The sequence below is a fragment of the Dreissena polymorpha genome, chromosome 9, assembly GCF_020536995.1.
Source record: "Dreissena polymorpha isolate Duluth1 chromosome 9, UMN_Dpol_1.0, whole genome shotgun sequence".
Classification (NCBI taxonomy): Eukaryota; Metazoa; Mollusca; class Bivalvia; order Myida; family Dreissenidae; genus Dreissena; species Dreissena polymorpha.
Window position 1 is genome coordinate 83,331,525 of NC_068363.1, and position 22,595 is coordinate 83,354,119.

Consider the following 22,595-nt stretch of genomic DNA (forward strand, 5'->3'; position numbering starts at 1 on the left):
AGGGGCATATGTTATCCTTTGGAGACAGCTCTTGTTATAGTATGTGTAATTTGAAGTTCACCCCTAGCTAGATTCAGCCAGCATCACGCATCAATGATAAATCAATGTATAAAAATAAAATCAAAAACTCACATTCTAATATCAAAACCTTCAAAATAACAATTTCAAATGAATGTTATACAAAATTGAAGATAATGTGAAAATAAAAAGTGATCCTTAGCAAATTTTGAATAGTACCAGTTATTTAAGTGGGCTTAAACAGTACAGCAATACTCCTATCTTCTTTTATCTGAGCTCAATTTGTAGAAGGATGGAGTACAAAGCTGAGGATTAGGGATTTGATCCCTGGCCCCGTAACATAACTTTGTTACAGTTTGTTGGCTTTGTTTTCTACAATACAGTGTTTTCGCCTCAATGATAAAATCTCTGGAAGTTACTTAGAAGACTGATGAAGGCTACCGGATGTAATCCTGATGGAAATTTTGCATTACATGCATTATATGGTCAAAACATTTATTCGACTTGTAAAGTGTTTTGACAAATTATTTTTTAAATTGATTACCCACACAACTATGAATGTTTTTTTGATTCTCAAAAGTGCATAATTAAATTTGTAGTCAGAAACTGGCTATCAAATTTTAATGTTGATGCAACATTAATAAATGATAGCTTCAAATAAACAGGGCTTCACATGTGGAGGGGGCGGCCCTCCTTAACTCACCCCTTATGGCCCAGAGGCGTCTGAACAAATTCCTGAGAAAGCACTTTAGTTTGATGTCACAACTTCCTGGATATATTTTGAATATAAGATTGGCTTTTACTCTTCCAATATTAAACTTCAATCATTATTAAAAGAAAATACTTTGAATGTGTTGTTTGAGCCCCATGGTGTATCTCTGGCTGCCAGTAGCTTGCCATTGCAGAGTGTCCCCGTGTGTTTCAGACAAGGCAGCTCCTCCTCCTCCTCGCGCTCCAGGTCTCCTCCACAGCAGAGGCAGCCAACAGCTGCAAGGTTAGTGCACACAGCATGTATACTCTGATGGTACACAATACCTGGCACTGCACTAACACTCTGATGGTACACATTACCTGGCACTTTCCCTATTGTGCAACTATGCTCAGTGGAATATCATTCAGCTTCTTAAATTGTGATTGTGGAGGTATTTTCCTTTCTTGATTTTGTTGTGTGATTCTAGGTGGTCAATTTGTTCCTCCCTATTTGAATGTTTGTGCTGCTATGCTGTTGTGTTTGTTGCAGGAAACCGTTGCGGCAGGCAAGGAGCTCAAGCAGTAGCAGCAGTTCCAGTAGGTCCAGGAGCAGATCTGTGTCGCCCAGGGACTTGAAAACAAACCAACACCAGTCTGCCAGGTAACACGCTGTCTTAGATTGTCTAGTGTAGACAAATCTACACATTGAGAAGTTTTAGAAAACACAAAAGTGCAAACTACCTATACAGTCCTATTTCTTATTTGTAGCTTACTTAAACAACCACAGAAAGAAACAACTGCTTCCATAGAGACGGAGGGTCAGAGGTCAAGGTCAGAATCCTCAAGATCAAGGTCACCCAGCCCTTCTACAAAAATGGAGACTGAACCAGTCCAAAGGTCACTTCATGAAATTAACTTTCAATTCGATACTTGATCATGTATGTGTGTTAAGAATAAATTAACTAAATTAGTTGGAAAATACTGCAGTGTTCTCACTGCTCTTAAAGACTATTTTAATAAGAGCTTTTCAAAGAATTGCTTTATACATATTGCCTATAATGTTATGTGGAGACCTAATTGACTGTACATGATTTTCAGACTGAGCTATAAAGAACAGACAGGACGTGACCCATCCAAGGTAAAACAACTGTGATGTTTGTAGTGGTAGTGGTCTTATTTGCAGTTGTGAAGAAGTTATTTCAAATGTCAGTAAAGGGCATGGATTTGAGAGTCATTTTATGATCAGTACTCATCTTTCAAGCAACAAAATACATTAAAAGTTGAAATATCAATAACCCAAACTATAATATAGTGACAACAAAGAAGGAAGTGCGATTTTGAAATAAACTTTTCTGATGTACTTTATCTACCCACTTGTACATTTTGTCAAAACATTTTGATAGATAACACAAGCCACCATCCATTTATTTTTACAAGGTTTGCATAGAAATAAATTAACAGGTGCTGATTTTATTTGTTAATATCTTTATTGACTCTTTTCTCCTTCTTGTAGTCACTAGATATACGCAACTGAAATTTGGCGCATCTGCAAGAGATGAATGCTACTTTATGTCAGTTCTGTAATTTACATGTGCATGTCATAGAGTTTATTGATATTCTGACTTTTAGATTCTTTATTTCAATGTGAGAGTATGTCCCCACTAGATTTAGTTTATTCTTGTTATGTATGCTTTGATAAATTAAGTAAATTTTTTATCTTACTTCTTGGAAGAAAAGTAGTAAAACTCCTTCAGAAATGCTTTGTTTTGTACGACCTGTCTCTGATGATGCAGCTGGTCAGACGCATGGTTGGCTGATGGAAATCTCTAGATACCCCATTCTGGGCCCCAGGACAAAAATCCAGTGCCCTCCCTCTACCCCCAATGAACCCAAACGTTGGAGACATGAGAGACATAGGGTGTCTGTATTGCCTGCAGCATGCTGGCTAGCAGGGCATAGAGCTGAGTACACTAGTCAATGCTTACACCTGGGATTGTGCACAAGACGAAGTCTGTGTTTGGACATAATGTTTCAACTTTCCACATGTCATGTTGTTACCAGAAAATCATCTCTGAATTAAACAGCATTTTGTGTCAAAGTAGGACTTGATTGATGTAACATTGAACATGTTTGCTTTCATGACTTGAAATGATCATTATCGATGAGATATAAAACAGATATGAGCAACTGAAACAAGAGTTTCACTTTGTTTATATTTAACTAGAAATTCAGTAAAAAAGATTGTATTGATGTGAGTGAAATCCTGTACACACAGACGTTCTTCATAACCAGTGAAATCCTGTACACACAGACGTTCTTCATAACCAGTGAAATCCTGTACACACAGACGTTCTTCATAACCAGTGAAATCCTGTACACACAGACGTTCTTCATAACCAGTGAAATCCTGTACACACAGACGTTCTTCATAACCAGTGAAATCCTGTACACACAGACGTTCTTCATAACCAGTGAAATCCTGTACACACAGACGTTCTTCATAACCAGTGAAATCCTGTACACACAGACGTTCTTCATAACCAGTGAAATCCTGTACACACAGACGTTCTTCATAACCAGTGAAATCCTGTACACACAGACGTTCTTCATAACCAGTGAAATCCTGTACACACAGACGTTCTTCATAACCAGTGAAATCCTGTACACACAGACGTTCTTCATAACCAGTGAAATCCTGTACACACAGACGTTCTTCATAACCAGTGAAATCCTGTACACACAGACGTTCTTCATAACCAGTGAATTTGATCAACGTCAATACCAAGCATCTCCAACATCTTAAACATGCCTCCGTTATTTACAAAGTGAAATAGTATGTGTCAAGTTTGGGCAATTTACATACCAAAATCTACAAGAAAACTACCAGGAAGTAGGTGATGTATACTTCTTTAAAGAACAAATGTCTTCTATGGGTGAACATGATGTAGTGTTCTTTTAATATCAAAGTTTCTATGGCTTCAATGTGTGGACTTGTATGTACCATGGAATAGTTTGTTGACAATTCACATCTAAGAAGCTATTGTTATCATTAAAGAAATATGTGGACAATTCACATCCAAGAACCTAGTTTGATCATTAAAGATACGTGTGGACAATTCACATCTGAGTTCTTATTGTGATAATGGAAGATATATGTGGACAATTCACATTTGAATACCTATTGTGATAATGGAAGATATATGTGGACAATTCACATCTGAGTTCCTATTGTGATAATGGAAGATATATGTGGACAATTCACATCTGAGTTCCTATTGTGATAATGGAAGATATATGTGGACAATTCACATCTGAGTTCCTATTGTGATAATGGAAGATATATGTGGACAATTCACATATGAGTTCCTATTGTGATAATGGAAGATATATGTGGACAATTCACATTTGAGTACCTATTGTGATAATGTGAAGAAGTGCACTGCAGGACCATCTACAGATTGGAGACTCTGGGTTCATTGGGCAGCGATCTCTAGTAGCACTGGTACATTTACCCTCTATCCTCTCTACATCTGTAGTATGGGCCCGACGAAGTGACGAGGTCAGGCTACGATGTGGTGGTATTCAGAAATGTTATCAACTGTTGGTGTAATTAACCAATGTTTTTTTTTGCAGGAGTTTGTTTCTTTATCCTGGTAGGCAGTGCTCATTTTAATTTGTTTGCAACTGAAAGAATGAATTATTGATTGAGATATAATTATGTGTAGGCTGTATAAGAAATTCTGAATTGGTTTTTTGAAATATTATTTGTAAAATATGAAATCAAAATCTGTAACAAAGATTTTCTGAAATTTCCATAATCTAAAACCATAATTATGCAATTAAATGTTTTAACCAGATAAATATGCAATACAAAAATCTGTCTAGTTATAAAAGATCAGAAATCTAAACTTACATTATGTCACATGTATTCGTGTGTGGGTTGTTTACTGGTGTTTATTTCTAGGAGTCTTCATCAACATCGTCACAAGTTCCTGAGATGAAGCAGGCCAAGAAAATCTCACTCAACAGTAAGTACTCCCTAGTACCTTCAGAGTTGGGCATCATACTGGCTAACTGATAGAAACATGTGGCAATACATAGTGCGCTATTGACCTGAGTTAAGTCATGGACTGCTCTTTACTGACGAATTCACCAAAGGCTTGTATCACGTCTTGTGTTTCAATTATATCTTTAGCTATCAATTTTTATGCCCCCCTTCAAAGAAGAGGGGGTATATTGTTTTGCTCATGTCGGTCTGTCGGTCAGTCCGTCCGTCCGTCCACCAGATGTTTTCCGGATGATAACTCAAGAACGCTAAGGCCTAGGACCATGAAACTTCATAGGTACATTGATCATGACTGGCAGATGACCCCTATTGATTTTCAGGTCACTAGGTCAAAGGTCAAGGTCACAGTGACTCGAAATAGTAAAATGGTTTCCAGATGATAACTCAAGAACGCTTAGGCCTAGGATCATGAAACTTCATAGGTAGATTGATCATGACTGGCAGATGACCCCTATTGATTTTCAGGTCACTAGGTCAAAGGTCAAGGTCACAGTGACTCGAAATAGTAAAATGGTTTCCGGATGATAACTCAAGAATGCTTAGGCCTAGGATCATGAAACTTCATAGGTAGATTGATCATGACTGGCAGATGACCCCTATTGATTTTCAGGTCACTAGGTCAAAGGTCAAGGTCACAGTGACTCGAAACAGTAAAATGGTTTCCAGATGATAACTCAAGAATGCTTAAGCCTAGGATCATGAAACTTCATAGGTACTTTGATCATGACTGGCAGATGACCACTAATGATTTTCAGGTCACTAGGTCAAAGGTCAAGGTCACAGTGACTCGAAACAGTAAAATGGTTTGCGGATGATAACTCAAGAATGCTTACGCCTAGGATCATGAAACTTCATAGGAACATTGATCATGACTGGCAGATGACCCCTATTGATTTTCAGGTCACTAGGTAAAAGGTCAAGGTCACGGTGACTTGAAACAGTAAAATGGTTTCCGGATGATAACTCAAGAATGCTTATGCCTAGGATCATGAAACTTCATAGGTACATTGATCATGACTGGCAGATGACCCCTATTGATTTTCAGGTCACTAGGTCAAAGGTCAAGGTCACAGTGATTCATTAATTGTGTTTGTCCAAAACTTTAACCTTGGTTAAAGTTTTGCAATATCTAAAATGGTTTCCGGATGATAACTCAAGAATGCTTACGCCTAGGACCATGAAACTTCATAGGTACATTGATCATGACTTGCAGATGACCCCTATTGATTTTCAGGTCACTATGTCAAAGGTCAAGGTCACAGTGACCCGAAACAGTAAAATGGTTTCCTGATGATAACTCAAGAATAATAAGGCCTAGGATCATGAAACTTCATAGGTACATTGATCATGACTGGCAGATGACCCCTATTGATTTTCAGGTCACTAGGTCAAAGGTCAAGGTCACAGTGACAAAAAACGTATTCACACAATGGCTGCCACTACAACTGACAGCCCATATGGGGGGCATGCATGTTTTACAAACAGCCCTTGTTCTGTAGTTTGCCTCCATGCCTAATTGTTCTGTAGTTTGCCTCCATGCCTAATTGTTCTTTAGTTTGCCAATGTGCCTAATTGTTCTGTGAGCAGGCCATGTGTAGTTTGACTTTATAGCTGATTGTTCTGTGTGTATGCAATGTGTAGTTTGCCTCCATGCCTAATTGTTCTGTGCAGACCATGTTTGTTTTTCCTCCATGCCTAATTGTTCTGTGCAGACCATGTTTGTTTTGCCTCCATGCCTAATTGTTCTGTGCAGACCATGTTAAGTTTGACTTAATTGCTTATTGTTCTGTAGTTTGCCTCCATGCCTGATTGTTCTGTGCAGACCATGTTAAGTTTGACTTTATTGCTGATTGTTCTGTAGTATGCCTCCATGCCTGATTGTTCTGTAGTTTGCCTCCATGCCTAATTGTTCTGTAGTTTGTCTCCATGCCTAATTGTTCTGTAGTTGCCTAATTGTTCTGAAGTTTGCCTGCATGCCTAATTGTTCTGTAGTTTACCTCCTTGCCTAATTGTTCTGTAGTTTGTCTCCATGCCTAATTGTTCTGTTGTTTTCCTCCATGCCTAATTTTTCTGTAGTTTGCCTCCATGCCTAATTTTTCTGTAGTTTGCCTCCATGCCTAGTTGTTATGTAGTTTACCTCATGCCTAATTAATCTGTAGTTTGCCTCCATGCCTTATTTTTCTGTAGTTTATTTCCATGCCTAATTGATCTGTAGGTTGACTCCATGCCTAATTTATCTGTAGTTTGCCTCCATACCAAATTGTTCTCTAGTTTCCTCCATGCCTAATTTATCTGTAGTTTGCCTCCATGCCTACATGCAATTGTTCAGTAGTTTGTCTCCATGCCTGATTGTTATGCCCCCCTTCGAAGAAGAGGGGGTATATTGCTTTGCTCATGTCGGTCGGTCTGTCGGTCGGTCTGTCCGTCCACCAGGTGGTTGTCAGACGATAACTCAAGAACGCTTGGGCCTAGGATCATGAAACTTAGTGGATAGATTGATCATGACTTGCAGATGACCCCTATTGATTTTGAGGTCACTAGGTCAAAGGTCAAGGTCACGGTGACCCGAAATAGTAAAATGGTTTCCGGATGATAACTCAAGAACGCATACGCCTAGGATCATGAAACTTCATGGGTAGATTGATCATGACTCGCAGATGACCCCTATTGATTTTGAGGTCACTAGGTCAAAGGTCAAGGTCACGGTGACCCGAAATAGTAAAATAGTTTTCGGATGATAACTCAAGAACGCTTACGCCTAGGATCATGAAACTTCATAGGTAGATTGATCATGACTTGCAGATGACCCCTATTGATTTTGAGGTCACATGGTCAAAGATCAAGGTCACGGTGACCTGAAATAGTAAAATGATTTTCGGATGATAACTCAAGAACGCTTTTGCCTAGGATCATGACACTTCATAGGTACATTGATCGTGACCCGCAGATGACCCCTATTGATTTTCAGGTCACTAGGTCAAAGGTCAAGGTCACAGTGACAAAAATCGTATTCACACAATGGCTGCCACTACAACGGACAGCCCATATGGGGGGCATGCATGTTTTACAAACAGCCCTTGTTCTGTAGTTGCCTAATTTTTCTGTAGTTTGCCTGCATGCCTAATTGTTCTGTAGTTTGCCTGCATGCCTAATTGTTTGGTAGTTTGTCTCCATGCCTGATTGTTCTGTGCACAGGGCGTCCCTTAGAGACTGGTGACAAGGCCCAGGATGGAGTGGAGGACAGGCCTGCAGTGAAGAGACGCAAGTGGGGCTCCCAGACTATGTCTGCAGGCCTCAAACCTAGGAAGACTGCAGCCAGCATCTCCATCTCCACTGACAGCCTCAAGGTGAGACCTGCCTCACATACATACCACATGGGCAAACCTGCCACCAGTTACTGAACTTAACAAAATTACTAAGCAGGGCTTTTTTCCTTCTTTAGCAAAGGCCTTATGAAGGGCCCCTTCCCCAAAGAGAGTTTCTTTAAAATGATACTATTTTCACCAAATGTCCAGGTTACTTTGGGATTTTTTTTCCTTTCTAAGTTTTGTTGAGATTTTTTTCCCCCAAATGGAAGGCCAGGCCCTGTCCAATAATCAAGAAAAAAAGCCCTGCTATGTCTTTGAGCTTTTCTAAGTATCTATTGTGTTTGTTATACTCCTAGAGCAAAAACATTTCATAGTGCCATGTTCAACCATAGTTTGACCATTATTATTATTTAAGGATTATTCATGTTTCATGATCCTGTACATTTCCATGTTCAAACTTGTTTGGTTGGCTGCCCTAGTACAATTGTCGACCATGGTTTGAAACCATTAATGCGTTATGGGTTAAGGGCCATAATGGCGTTCTTGTTAATTTTAAAAGTCCAGTGAGAAGCTTTATATTTTTTGGAAAGTGTTAGATTTTTGGATTTTGTTATTCAAATGTATGATTACTACTGACCGATGCATCTAACCGCCACCCATGACACCATGTTACAGGAGTTGATCCCCGAGATCAGCCCCTCCCTGAAGCTGTCAGCAGACCCTATACTAGAAGATGAGATGGACTATGAGGATGACACCGACCACGAGGACCCTGCCCTGTCCCAGCACAAAGAGGAGACCGACACACGGGCTGTACACATACAGAGGACTGTCACACAGGTAACATGGAAAAGTCAGTCTTAAGTTCAAGGTTGCTTTACTGATGATATAGAAAACTGATTCCTCTTGATTACTTAAGTATTGATGGACGTGTTGGGCTGAAATTGTGTGTGTGGGTAGCTGAAAGGCAGATCTAGTTTTGGATTGATAAATTTAAGATGGAAAATGTTTACAAAATGGGTTTTGATACGTTTGCATGTTTCTTGTTATATATTTCTGTTATCCTGTTCTGTGTAAGAATGAATCAGATATGATCTCTCATATTGTTTAAGGATAATTATTAACTTTTCTGTTGAAAAGAAATATAAATTATGATGTAAAATTATATTGTAAATACGTGCTTATTAGTGTCGTTTGGCTCATATTGGCTCATATTCAGTCAGATATAGAAGCTGCTTTAGTATTTGCATTCGACAAATCAATGGTTTGTTTTGTTCTGGCCAGGATGTGGGCCGAAAGGCAAGTGATGATGACAAGACAAGTGATGACGACAGTGATGGGGACAGTGATAAAGATGATGAAGCTAAGAATGAGGTTGAAGTTGAGAGTGAGGCTGCCAGGAGCAAGTCTGAGGAGAGAGAGGCACAGGAGGGGGTAGAGAAGGCTGCCAAGGGGACTGAGGAGCAGGAGGAGGGGCCCACAGGGGACAACGAGAAGGTACCCTTACAGGGACATCACTGCTCTGCAGTGTGGGAGCACTGGGGAATTAAAGATTAAGTGTGTTGTATTTGACAATAAATATCTGTTTTGCAAAACTGTCATTTACAGAAATGATTGTCAGTACTTTGGAATCATTTTTAGCTCACCTAAACACAACGTGCTCATGTTGAGCTTTTCAGATCACCTTTTGACTGTTGTCCGTTGAGCGTCGTTCATCGTCAACATTTTGCCTTGTGAACACTCTAGAGGCCACATTTATTGTCTGATCATCATGAAACATGGTCAGAAGATTTGTCCCAAGGATATCTTGGTCGAGTTCAAAACTGGGTCACTTGAGGTCAAAAACTAGGTCAAATTAGAGAAAAAGCTTGTTAACACTCTAGAAGTCACATTTATCTTCCAATATTCATGAAACTTTGTCAGAAAATTTGTCCCAATTATATCTCAGATGAGTTCAAAAATGGTTCTGGTAAGTTGAAAAACATGGCTGGCATGGGGCGGGGCAGTTTTCCTTATATGGCTATAGTAAAACTTTGTTAGCACTCAAGCAGTCTTATTTTAAGTCCAATCTTCATGAAACTTGGTCAGGACATTTGTTCTAATGATATCTCGGCTGAGTTTTTAAATGGTTCTGGTGCGTTGAAAAATATGGCCGCCAGGGGGCTGGGCAGTTTTTCTAATACAGCTGTAGTAAAACCTTGTTAACTCTCTAGGTCCCTTGCTTAAAGTGAATACTACTTAGGTGAGCGACCCAGGGCCACCATGGCCATCTTGATTTTGCAGGATTCAAATTTGGCAAAATTTGATCTATGGAAATGTTAGTGCAGTCTTTAAAGTATCTCTTTTGTATAATTGTCATTTTCAGAAACAAATTGAAGGCACAATTTCATTTCAGGTCATATTTGCGCTGTCTTATGTGAATGCAAATCAAATTTTGAACAAAAATGTGACATCCCGAAGTATCTGTGCAGTGTTATCAGAGTGGCAATTAAAGATTTGACATTTTTTATTGCAATTAACACCTGTAACTGTACTTGATAAAACTCATAATTGACAGGGATCCCTTTATGCAAACTGCATAACAAGAAACTCCTTTTTGTTGAGCCAGCTTGTGGAAAGCTCGATACGGTAGTTTCAATTGTTGAGTGCATGCCAGCTCTTCCAGACTTTAACTTTGTAATTCTGTGTTCTATTTCAAAATAACTTGCAACAATGTTCACCATCATGAGATGACATGTCACTTGTAAAAACCCATCTCCCTTCCTCAAAGGTCAAGGTCAGAGGTCAAAGTTTAAATGTTACCATGAAATAGCTTGTCTGATTGTAACTATCATTCATCGTGCATAACTTACCACAAATGACCACCGTGAGGAGATAGCAAGTCACGTTTAACACCTGTCATCCTACATCAAAGGTCAAGGTCAAACTTAGAGATCAAAGCATCAAGTTGTCCATAAAAACAGCTTGTCCTTACTGTAGCCCCATCGTAAATCATGCATTTTAAAATTATTTACCACAAATATTCACCACGCTGTGTATCATTCGTTACAACCATCGCCCTACTTAAAATGTAAAGGTCACACATAAAGATCAAAGGTTAAATTTTGCTTTTAAACAGTGAAAATCAAAAAAATAATTTCATTGTTAATGACTATACAAAATGTCTTTTAAAAGTTGTCTCTTTTCAATCCTAGCGTGATTTTCTGATGATTGATAATTTTAATGAACCAGTATTGTGATATCTGCCCAGGATGCAGCAATAGAGGAGGAGCGTATGGAGACAGAGGCAGCAAGACTGGTGAATGTGGTGGAATCTGCCAGTAAGAAGAAGGTTAAACAGACAGACCTGCCTGCAAACACCAGTCCTACAAAGAAAACAAAGAAAGACAAGAAAGATAGAAACAGTACGGGCACAGTTGGCTGAAATGTTTTGCAAAGCTTTTACTTCTGCTTTATTTTACCTGCAGTGTGGCATTGGGAGGTTGAGATTCTTAAACAGTTGGTGATCAGCATATTGACCTTCAGTACTTGCTCTATAAGAAATAGTAAATACAAATCGTAGGCCTTTAATGACCTCCCAGTTAGCCCTAAATAAAAAGTTGACCGAAGCCTTCGGCTATATGTTTTTGGGCTGACAGGAAGGTCACTAAAAGTTTACTATTACCTATATTATACTGCACATAAACTTTATGTAATATTTTTAATGAATGAAAATGATTTTGAAAGCTAATTAAAGAATAGAGAACAGATTCTCCCATTTAATTTAAAAATTGTATCAACATGATAGTTCAAAATTTTTTATAAGCCAGTCTTTTGATTGGGCATATTATGGCTGATTTCAACATTTCCAGAATATCTGTTGAAGATTCTATGACAAAAAAAATGTACGAGTGAATGTACGAGAAACAAACATTTAAAATTGTATTGTAAAAAATGGCTGAAGGGAGGGCGGGCACACTGACGGTTTCCTGTCTCACAGTTGTAAATGTGTCATACAATCTGAAACAGATTTTCTGGAAATGTCGACATAAAATGAAGGCCAAGTTCGATAACTAGCCGATTTGCACCAGGTACTTCAAAGTTATTGCCCTTTTTTTACTAAATTATTTTTTGAAATTCTTTGTTTCTTCTTGGCTACTGGTACAGTTTTCACTTAATCTTGACCAAACGTAATGGAAATGTTTATAGTTTACTGTTATTCTTTTTTGAGGAATTGAAAGCGCTTGAAATGTATATGGGCTTTGAGAAACATTCTATTTTTGGAGGTGTAATATAATTGCTTTCGTCATCTGTGGACACAATACTGTAAAAAAATGCATTCATAAGCTACATTCCACCAATTTTAAGAGGGCTTCAGTTACAAAAATTAAAATCTTTTGAACCATGCATATTTAAGGTCTTCTATAAAATTAATATAATAAATCTGAAAAAATATAAAAATGTTAATTTAATGTATATTATAATACTTTTATGATTTAATGTCTGATTGCTTAGGGTTTGTTAGTCCCCTACCGGTTTCACCGGAGGGGACTTATGGTTTTGGATCCGTCCGTCAGTCCGTCACACTTTTCTGGATCCTGCGATAACTCTAAAAGTTCTTAATATTTGTTCATGAAACTTAGAATATGGATAGATGGCAATATGGACATTATGCACGTCATTTCATTTTGTTCCTACGTCAAAAATTGTGGTTGCTATGGCAACAAATAGACTAGAAATACTGCTGAAAATGGTGTTTTTTTCTGGATCCTGCGATGACTCTAAAAGTTCTTAATATTTGTTCATGAAACTTGGAATATGGATAGATGGCAATATGGACATTATGCACGTCATTTCATTTTGTTCCTACGTCAAAAATTGTGGTTGCTATGGCAACAAATAGACTAGAAATACTGCTGAAAATGGTGTTTTTTAGCTCCACTGGCCAGAGGCCAGCGGGGCTTATGTCATGGTCCTGTGTCCGTCGTGCGTGCGTGCGTCAACTTTTCCTTAAAACATCTTCTTCTCCTAAACTACTGGTCCAATTCTGATGAAATTTCTCAGGAATGTTCCTGGGGTGATACCATTTCAAATTTGTTCAAATTATGCCCCTGGGGTCAAATTTGACCCTGCCCCGGGGGTCACAAAAATGAAAATGTGCTTATATAAGGCCTATTTTGTAAAAACTTTCAAAATCTTTCTCGTCCATAACCATTGGGCCTAGGGCTATCAAATTTGGTATGTAGAGACATCTAATAGTCCTCTTCCAAATTTCTTCAAATTATGCCCCTGGGGTCAAATTTGACCCTGCCGGGCCGGGGGTCACAAAATTGAACATATGCTTATATAAGGCTTTTTTTGTGAAAACTTTCAAAATCCTCCCGTCCATAACCATTGGGCCTAGGGCTATTAAATTTGGTATGTAGAGACATCTAATAGTCCTCTTCCAAATTTCTTCAAATTATGCTCCTGGGGTCAAATTTGACCCTGCCCCGGGGGTCACAAAACTGAATATATGCTTATATAGGGTCTATTTTGTGAAAACTTTAAAAATCCTTCTGTCCATAACCATTAGTTTAAACCTATTTATTTTAGCTCGATTGCATCGAAAGCCTAAGGCTTATATAAATGCTCTTGAGTCCGTTTCCTGGGCCTAGAACCAGTACGTGGTGTCTTTGGGGAGATCTAAAGAACGCTCCCACGGTGGGGATCGAACCCGTAACCTCCCGGTCGCTAGGCGGACACCATATCCATTACACCACGGCGACCTTTAACCATTGGGCCTAGGGCTACCAAATTTGGTATGTAGTGACATCTTATAGTCCTCTACCAAGTTTGTTCAAATTATGCCCCTGGGGTCAAGTTTGACCCTGCCCCGAGGGTCACAAAATTGAACATATGCTGATATAAGGTCTATTTTGTGAAAACTTTAAAAATCTTCCTGTTCATAACTGTATGGCATAGGGCTACCAAATTTGGTATGTAGTGACATGTAATAGTTCTCTTCTTAGTTTGTTCAAATTATGCCCCTGGGGTCAAATTTGAAACTGCCCCGGGGGTCACAAAACTGAATATATGCTTATAAAGGTCTTATTTTTTGAAAACTTTAAAAATCTTTCTGTCCATGAACATTGGGCCTAGGGCTACCAATTTTGGTATGTAGTGACATCTTATAGTCCTCTACCAAGTTTGTTCAAATTATGCCCCTGGGGTCAAGTTTGACCCTGCCCCGAGGGTCACATAATTGAACATATGCTTATATAAGGCCTATTGTGGAAAAACTTTTAAATCTGCTTGTCCATAACCGTATGGCATAGGGCTACCAAATTTGGTTTGTAGTGACATGTAATAGTTGTCTTCTTAGTTTGTTCAAATTATGCCCCTGGGGTCAAATTTGAAACTGCCCCCGGGGTGACAAAAATGAATATATGCTTATAAAGGGCTTATTTTGTGAAAACTTTAAAATCTATTGTCCATAATCATTGGGTCTAGTGCTACCAAATTTGGTATGTAGTGACATCTTATAGTCCTCTACCAAGTTTGTTCAAATTATTCCCCTGGGGTCAAATTTGAACCTGCCCTGGGGGTCACAAAATTGAACATACACTTATATGGAGTCTATTTTGTGAAAACTTTAAAAATCTTCTTTTCCATAAACATTGGGACTAGGGCTGCCAAATTTGGTATGTAGTGAAATCTTATAGTTCTCTACCAAGTTTGTTCAAATTATGCCCTTGGGGTCAAATTTGACCCTGCCCCAGGGGATCACAAAATTGAACATATTCTTATATAAGGCCTATTTTGTGAAAACTTCAAAAATCTGCTTGTCGATAACCATCCGGCCTAGGGCTATCAAATTTGGTATGTAGTGACATCTTATAGTCCTCTACCAAATTTGTTCAAATTTTGTCCCTGGGGTCAAATTTGAACCTGCCCCGGGGGTCGCAAAATTGAACATATGCTTATATAATGCCTATTTTGTGAAAACTTAAAAAAAATTCTTGTCCATTACCATTAGGGCTAGGGCTACACAATTTGGTATGTAGTAAAATTGTATAGTCCTCCACTTAGTTTGTTCAAATTATGACCCAGGAGTCAAATTTGACCCTTCCATAGTGTCTATTTTGTGAAAACTTTAAAAATTCTCTTGTCCTTAACCATAAGGCATAGGGCTACCAAATTTGGTATGTAGTGACATCTAATAGTTCTCTACCAAGTTTGATCAAATTATGCCCCTTGGGTCAAATTTGACCCTGCCTGGGGGGTCACAAAACTGAACATACACTTCTATGGGGCCTATTTAGTGAAAACTTTAAAAATCTTCCTGTCCATAACCATTGGGCCTAGGGCTACCAAATTTGGTTTGTAGTGACATCTAATTAACCTCTACCAAATTTGTTCAAATAATGCCTCTGGGGTCAACTTTGACCCTGCCCTGGGGGGTCACAAAATTGAATAAACACTTATAAAGCGCCTATTTTGTGAAATCTTTAAAAATCTTCTTGTTGAAAACCATTCAGACTATGGCTACCAAATTTGGTATGCAGTAACATCTTATAGTCCTCTACCAAGTTTGTTCAAATTATGCCCTTTGGGTCAAATTTTACCCTGACCCGGGGGTCACAAAATTGAACATTATATAATAATACGCTTATATCTTGCTTATTTTGTGAAAACTTTAAAAATATTCTTGTCCTTAACTCTAGGACCTAGGGCTACCATATTTTGTATGTACATGTAGTGAGATATAGTAGTCCTCTACAAAGTTTGCTCAAATTATGCCCCTGGGGTTAAATTTGACCAAGCCCAGGGGGTCACAAAAGTGTACATGTGCTTAAATAGGGCCTATATTTAAGTATTTGCACATGCAGAGAATATTTGTTTCAGCCTTTTTTCAGCAGTGGAGCGATACAGGGCCATCATGGCCTTCTTGTTTCTGGATCCTGCGATAACTCTAAAAGTTCTAAATATTTGTTCATGAAACTTGGAATATGGATAGATGGCAATATGGACATTATGCACGTCATTTCATTTTGTTCCTACGTCAAAAATTGTGGTTGCTATGGCAACAAATAGACTAGAAATACTGCTGAAAATGGTGTTTTTTCTGGATTCTGCGATAACTCTAAAAGTTCTTAATATTTTTTCATGAAACTTGAAACATGGATAGATGGCAATATGGACATTATGAATGTCATTTCATTTTGTTCCTACATCAAAAATTGTGGTTGCTATGGCAACAATAGACTAGAAATACTGCTGAAAATGGTGTTTTTTTCTAGATCCTGCGATAACTTTAAAAGTTCTTCATATTTTTTCTTGAAACTTGAAACATGGATAGATGGCAATATGGACATTATGCACGTCATTTAATTTTTTTCCTACATCAAAAATTCTGGTTGCTATGGCAACAAATAGACTACAAATAATGCTGAAAATGGTGGTTTTCTGGATCCTGCGATAACTTTAAAAGTTCTTAATATTTTTTCATGAAACTTGGAACATGGATAGATGGCAATATGGACATTATGCACGTCATTTCATTTTGTTCCTACGTCTAAAATTCTGGTTGCTATGGCAACAAATAGACTAGAAATACTGCTGAAAATGGTGTTTTTCTGGATCCTGCGATAACTTTAAAAGTTCTTTATATTTTTTCATGAAACTTGGAACATGGATAGATGGCAATATGGACATTATGCACGTCATTTCATTTTGTTCCTACATCAAAAATTTTGGTTGCTATGGCAAAAAATAAAAAAATATTCTTACAATGGTGGAATTTCTGACAATGGTGGAGCCGGTAGGGGACTTTTATTGCTTGGCAATAGTCTTGTTTATAAGAACAAAGTATTTAATGGACAACATTAAATTTTAGTTACTATTTTGGTTTATTGAATTATTATAATATAAATATAAATGCTGTGGTATTGAATTGTGAAAGTGAATGTTAGTTTCATTATAACTGACATTATACATAAAGTTGATTTGATTAGTTTTGTGCTGATGATGAGGTGGATGGTGTGATGTTGTAAGTGATTCTGCCTTCTTGCAGAGGAGATCAAGGTGATCCGCCGTCTGGAGTCTGGAGCGGCGACACTGATCACTGCCGATGAGCCAGAGAGACCTGCGCGAAGCCCCTCCCCTGCGCGCAACCCTGTCACCAAGATAGTGCACATCCGCAATCTTGTGAGACCCTTCACCCTTCACCAGCTGAAAGAACTGCTGGGCAGATATGGGACACTGATAGAAGAGGACTTTTGGATTGACAAGATCAAGTCTCACTGCTTTGCTAGTGTAAGTCGATTTGTGTTTTGTAGAATGAAATTAAAATATCAAAGGATCAGTTCTCTAAGCTAATATGTACACTAAAACCCTGCTTTAGGATCACCTAGATTTGCAACAACCTCGCTTTGTTGGACGCTTTAAAAGAACCTATTATTCTCCTTTATATTTCAATGGTTCAATGGATCATAAGACTAAACCTGTTTTTTTGTATTACTTTTCTCTGGCTATATTATTAATTTACGCTTCAAATATCACGCTAATCTGACAGTCACTCAAAGACAGCATCAAGTAAGGACATACAACTTAGATAGCCAACTGCTAATGGTATTAAGGACACATCTGAAAATGTATTTGTTATTTTTAAGTCCCCAAGTCTATACTGGGGGACATATTGTTTTTGGCCTGTCTGTTTGTTGGTTTGTTTGCGTCAAACTTTAACATTTGCCATAATTTTTGCAATATTGAAGATAGCAACTTGATATTTGGCATGCATGTGTATCTCATGGAGCTGAACATTTTGAGTGGTTAAAGGTCAATGTCAAGGTCAAAGGTCAAGGTCAAAGGTTAAATTTTGCAATATTGAAGATAGCAACTTGATATTTGGTATGCATTTGTATTTCATGGAGCTGCACACTTTGAGTGGTGAAAGGTCAAGGTCATCCTTCAAGGTCAAAGGTCAAATATATGGGGGACATAGTGTTTTACAAACACATCTTGTTTATTAGTATATTGTCAGTGATTTCTCCAATTGGTGCTAGGTGACATGTGTTATTTGTCTTTCTATTTTATTTTGTATGATCTTAAAGGCCTTGGGGAAAGTCCTTATATGTACATATATGATTGTCTACAAAAACCCGATACAAAGACCAGCCTGCTATTCCAACCCCTTTATGAAGTCCCTTGATTGGTCTAATCAGGGGGGGTTAACTATTGATACTTCCAATCATAAGAAGGCTCCCAAGTAGTATATTTTAGGTCTTTACCTTAGGGGACAATCCCAAATGTACACACTGACAGAGTCTGTGTTTCAGTATGCCACAGTGGAGGAGGCTGAGAACACTAGGAGAGCCCTGCATAACACACGTTGGCCTCAGTCCAACCCCAAAACACTGACGGCAGACTTTGCAGCACAAGACCAGGTATGACGATATAGAGGATATTTGTTGGATTCGATGGAATATCGATTTTATTTCACGAGTGATCATATTAAACAATATTTTCATGAGTGGCACAGCCACAAGTGAAAATATGCATTTTTTATGATCACGAGTGAATTAAAATCGATATTCCATCGAATCCAACAAATTTTCTTTTTATTTTATGCTGTTTTCATCGTTTATTTATATTGTAAAAGAGTTACACTGGATAAGTTCGCTGCATTTATGACGTCATTTCGTCGAAAAATGACGTTATTTCACAGTAAAACAGTGAAAAATATCTATATTATTCACTGTTTAAAACAGTGAAATATCAGTTTTATTTCACTGATATGTCTCTATAAACCACCGGAAAGCATAAAATAAATCTCAATACGGCACATCAATTATTCAATGACCAGTGAACATTGATTAAGCCTGATACAAATGGCAGCCTGCTGTCAGTACAGTGCAGCCCTGTCCTGTAACTTCCTGAATATTTGGAAGCCAATTAAACTAGATACTGGTTAAGTGGTATAGGGTCAGCATCAAATATACAAGATTTATAGTTGAAATAAGAATTAAAGTATAGGACAATATCCAAAGTAACACCAATCAACTAATACATTCTTTACCAAACCATGAAACATAGTTTTCCATCAGGTAGATTTTCTGTTATCCAATACAGCTGGATTCCTACAGAGGCGTGACGAAGCCCAAGCCTGCAGCACCAGCAGTAGGGAAGCTCAAAGAGGGTGGCCAGGAAGCCCCTAAAGAGAGGCCTAGTGTACGGGAGACCCACCCGGGGGCTAGAGACGGCAGGGAGAAGGAAATGGAGGCCCGCAGGAGGGAGCGAGAACAGAGGATAAAAGTGTGTACAAGTCAGAGTTCTGATTAAATTATGTTAAATGATTCATTAACTTGGTGTGCATATTTCCTTTGTGATCATCTGGGTATGGTTACTCTCCATGTAATAAGTCTCCTTGATTTTAATTGAAAACAAAGGAACATGGAGTTTATACAAATTCAGTCCTGATTGAAGTAACTACTGGTGTATTTAGTTTAAAAACATTGGTGATTAGGAGCGGGAGGAGCGCGAGAAGAAGTCGGGTCCGGTGAGGGAGTGGGACAGAGATAAGAAGTCCCGTGAGGACTGGGACCGCACCCTGCAGAAGTCCAGGTCAAGGTCACGTGACAATGTGAGGTCCCCATCACCACGGGCTCGCAAGGCTGACAGAGACAGGGGCCAGTCTGCAGAGAAGATCAACAGAAGAGATGTCAAGAAAGGTGACAGCATTTGTAATGGGTCTTCCTCACCCTTTAATAGTGATGTCTTTGTCAAAAACCCTTTGAGCTTTTTTATCCACCGCCATAGGCGGAGGGACATTGTTTTGGTGTTGTCTGTCTGTCCGTCTTTCCGTCCGTCCGGAGCCATATCTTGGAAGTGCTTTGGCGGATTTCATTGAAACTTGGTATGAGTATATACATGGATAAGAGGATGATGCATGCCAAATGGCATTGTACACCATCTGTTAATAACGGAGTTATGGCCCTTTGTACCTTGAAAAAATGCTTTTTTGAGTGTCAAATAAAACACTTTTGTGTCCAGAAGCATATTTGCGGGGGATATCAATTCAACGAATTTGCTTGTTATTCTGAATTTATTTAAACCATACATTACCCAATTTTTTTCTGGCATCTTGACTTTAAATAATCTATGCAATAATTTTCAAATATTCAATCCATACTTGACAATACCCCCTGGTTGTGACTTGGAACACCATCAAACTATAAGCTGATGAAAGTCTCCCTATATTGCTGTTACTCCTGGTTTATTGCTGTTACTCCTGGTTTATTGCTGTTACTCCTGGTTTATTGCTGTTACTCCTGGTTGTTGTGTGTGCAGACAAGAAAGAGGATGAGCCGCCAGCCAAGCTGCTGGATGATCTGTTCAAGAAGACCAAGACCGCCCCCTGTATCTACTGGCTGCCTCTCACTGAGCTACAGGTAGGACTCACCTTAGCTCCTTGTATCCAGTGGGATTGGGAATAATCTCTACTCCACAGTCATGATTGTAACCAAATTGTCAATGTTGAATTGTCACTTACCATAATGTCCATTTTCAAAATGACGGAATACTGTTGAAAACAGTGAAAAATTCAAATAATCAAACACACAATTAAAATAAAATGTATCACTCTTTTTGGAGTGTAATATTAATTTCTTTGGTTTCAATGCTACCTTTTCTTTTGTTTCAATGCTACCTATTAGTATTTGATGTGGATTGCACGTGAAAAACTCTGACAAATTATTATTATCATTTAAGTACAAGATAGGAAATGTTTTGATAGAAAACATTTTTAGTACCTTCCCTATTTAAAAGTAATCTAAACAGCTGTCATGACGAATTGAAAACAATAATAATAGTGTCCGGTATACATTGAGAAAGTATTCATCCATGGTATAGTATGCTCAAATTTGTGTTCAATATTATTTATTATTTGTACAGACCATATTATTGTGACTTTCTAAAATTATCTAATTTACAGGGGTTTGATTTCTCCTCCTTTCAGCTGGTTGCCTTCCTTTCAATGGCTTACTTACTTTACAAATACTTATTAACTTTGCTGGATCTATAATAAATATGCTTATGAAGAGTTAAGTTTAATCTTGAAATAGGTGTACGTATTGTCCTCCCCTAAGGTGGTTCTTTTATCTCGCCTCTGAATTTAAGTTACTTGAATTGTCTTATTGAATATAATATAATTTCATAAATATATGCTATATAGAAAATGCTTATATTGTTTTGATAAGCACAGCCAGATACCAGGCTAGGCAAAGAGGAAGGAAAACAAGAAAGCTTGTTATTTGAATAGAATGTTAAAATAAAATGAGCACATTATGATTCAGAAAGCATCAAGTGGTAAGCATGTTCATGGGACATTGAAATGTTCACAACAGAGTGCATATGCTGCATTATGTGGAAGTGTTAATATCCCTCACAATCAAGGTATCTGATATTCAGCACATGCTTGAATTGCATTTTTTTGTCTGGCAGGTGCAGGCACGGGAGAAGCAGGGAATGTTGAAGCCTAAGCTGAGACAGAGGTCGGTGGCTGGTGACCTTCATAGCCCCATCAGGGACGGAGGAGAGATAGTAGAGGGGCCATCCAAGGGGCAGGGTTCAGAGGTGAGTCAGGGAGGGAGGAGAGATAGTAGAGGGGCCATCCAAGGGGCAGGGTTCAGAGGTGAGTCAGGGAGGGAGGAGAGATGGTAGAGGTGCCATCCAAGGGACAGGGTTCAGAGGTGAGTCAGGGAGGGAGGAGAGATAGTAGAGGGACCATCCAAAGGGGCAGGGTTCAGAGGTGAGTCAGGGAGGGAGGAGAGATAATAGAGGAGCCACCCAAGGGGCATGGTTCAGAGGTGAGTCAGTGAGGGAGGAGTGATAGTAGAGGGGCCATCCAAGGGGCAGGGTTCAGAGGTGAGTCAGGGAGGGAGGAGAGATAATAGAGGAGCCATCCAAGGGGCAGGGTTCAGAGGTGAGTCAGGGAGAAAGGAGAGATAATAGAGGGGCCATCCAAGGGGCAGGGTTCAGAGGTGAGTCAGGGAGGGAGGAGAGATAATAGAGGGGCCACTCAAGGGGTAGGGTTCAGAGGTGAGTCAGGGAGGGAGGAGAGATAGTAGAGGGACCATCCAAAGGGGGCAGGGTTCAGAGGTGAGTCAGGGAGGGAGGAGAGATAGTAGAGGGGCCACCCATGGGGCAGGGTTCAGAGGTGAGTCAGTGAGGGAGGAAAGATAATAGAGGGGCCATCCAAGGGGCAGGGATCAGAGGTGAGTCAGGCAGGGGAGATAATAGAGGGGCCACCCAAGGGGTAGGGTTCAGAGGTGAGTCAGGGAGGGAGGAGAGATGGTAGGAGGTGCCATCCAAGGGGCAGGGTTCAGAGGTGAGTCAGGGAGGGAGGAGAGATAATAGAGGGGCCACTCAAGGGGTAGGGTTCAGAGGTGAGTCAGTGAGGGAGGAGAGATAGTAGAGGGACCATCCAAAGGGGCAGGGTTTCAGAGGTGAGTCAGGGAGGGAGGAGAGATAATAGAGGGCCACCCAAGGGGCAT

The 22,595-nt window shown here is 39.1% G+C and overlaps 1 protein-coding gene and 1 long non-coding RNA gene across 2 annotated transcripts in view; both read left to right on the plus strand.

The window, feature by feature from the left end:
• Positions 1-22,595, plus strand: part of LOC127843973 (apoptotic chromatin condensation inducer in the nucleus-like) — a 64,523-nt gene that overhangs the window by 36,487 nt on the left and 5,441 nt on the right. Inside the window, exons 9-23 of the mRNA XM_052373899.1 lie at positions 944-1,012; positions 1,259-1,369; positions 1,477-1,605; positions 1,807-1,846; positions 4,673-4,736; positions 7,970-8,121; positions 8,758-8,922; positions 9,367-9,579; positions 11,333-11,486; positions 17,117-17,358; positions 18,381-18,488; positions 19,174-19,356; positions 19,568-19,772; positions 20,392-20,492; positions 21,544-21,675. Coding sequence (XP_052229859.1) covers positions 944-1,012; positions 1,259-1,369; positions 1,477-1,605; positions 1,807-1,846; positions 4,673-4,736; positions 7,970-8,121; positions 8,758-8,922; positions 9,367-9,579; positions 11,333-11,486; positions 17,117-17,358; positions 18,381-18,488; positions 19,174-19,356; positions 19,568-19,772; positions 20,392-20,492; positions 21,544-21,675 — 2,068 coding nt within the window. The remainder of the gene's footprint in view (positions 1-943; positions 1,013-1,258; positions 1,370-1,476; positions 1,606-1,806; positions 1,847-4,672; positions 4,737-7,969; positions 8,122-8,757; positions 8,923-9,366; positions 9,580-11,332; positions 11,487-17,116; positions 17,359-18,380; positions 18,489-19,173; positions 19,357-19,567; positions 19,773-20,391; positions 20,493-21,543; positions 21,676-22,595) is intronic.
• On the plus strand, positions 4,923-6,265 carry LOC127844013 (uncharacterized). Its single transcript, XR_008032507.1, has 3 exons — positions 4,923-5,486; positions 5,777-5,834; positions 6,024-6,265. It is a non-coding gene; the product is annotated as an uncharacterized LOC127844013 (long non-coding RNA).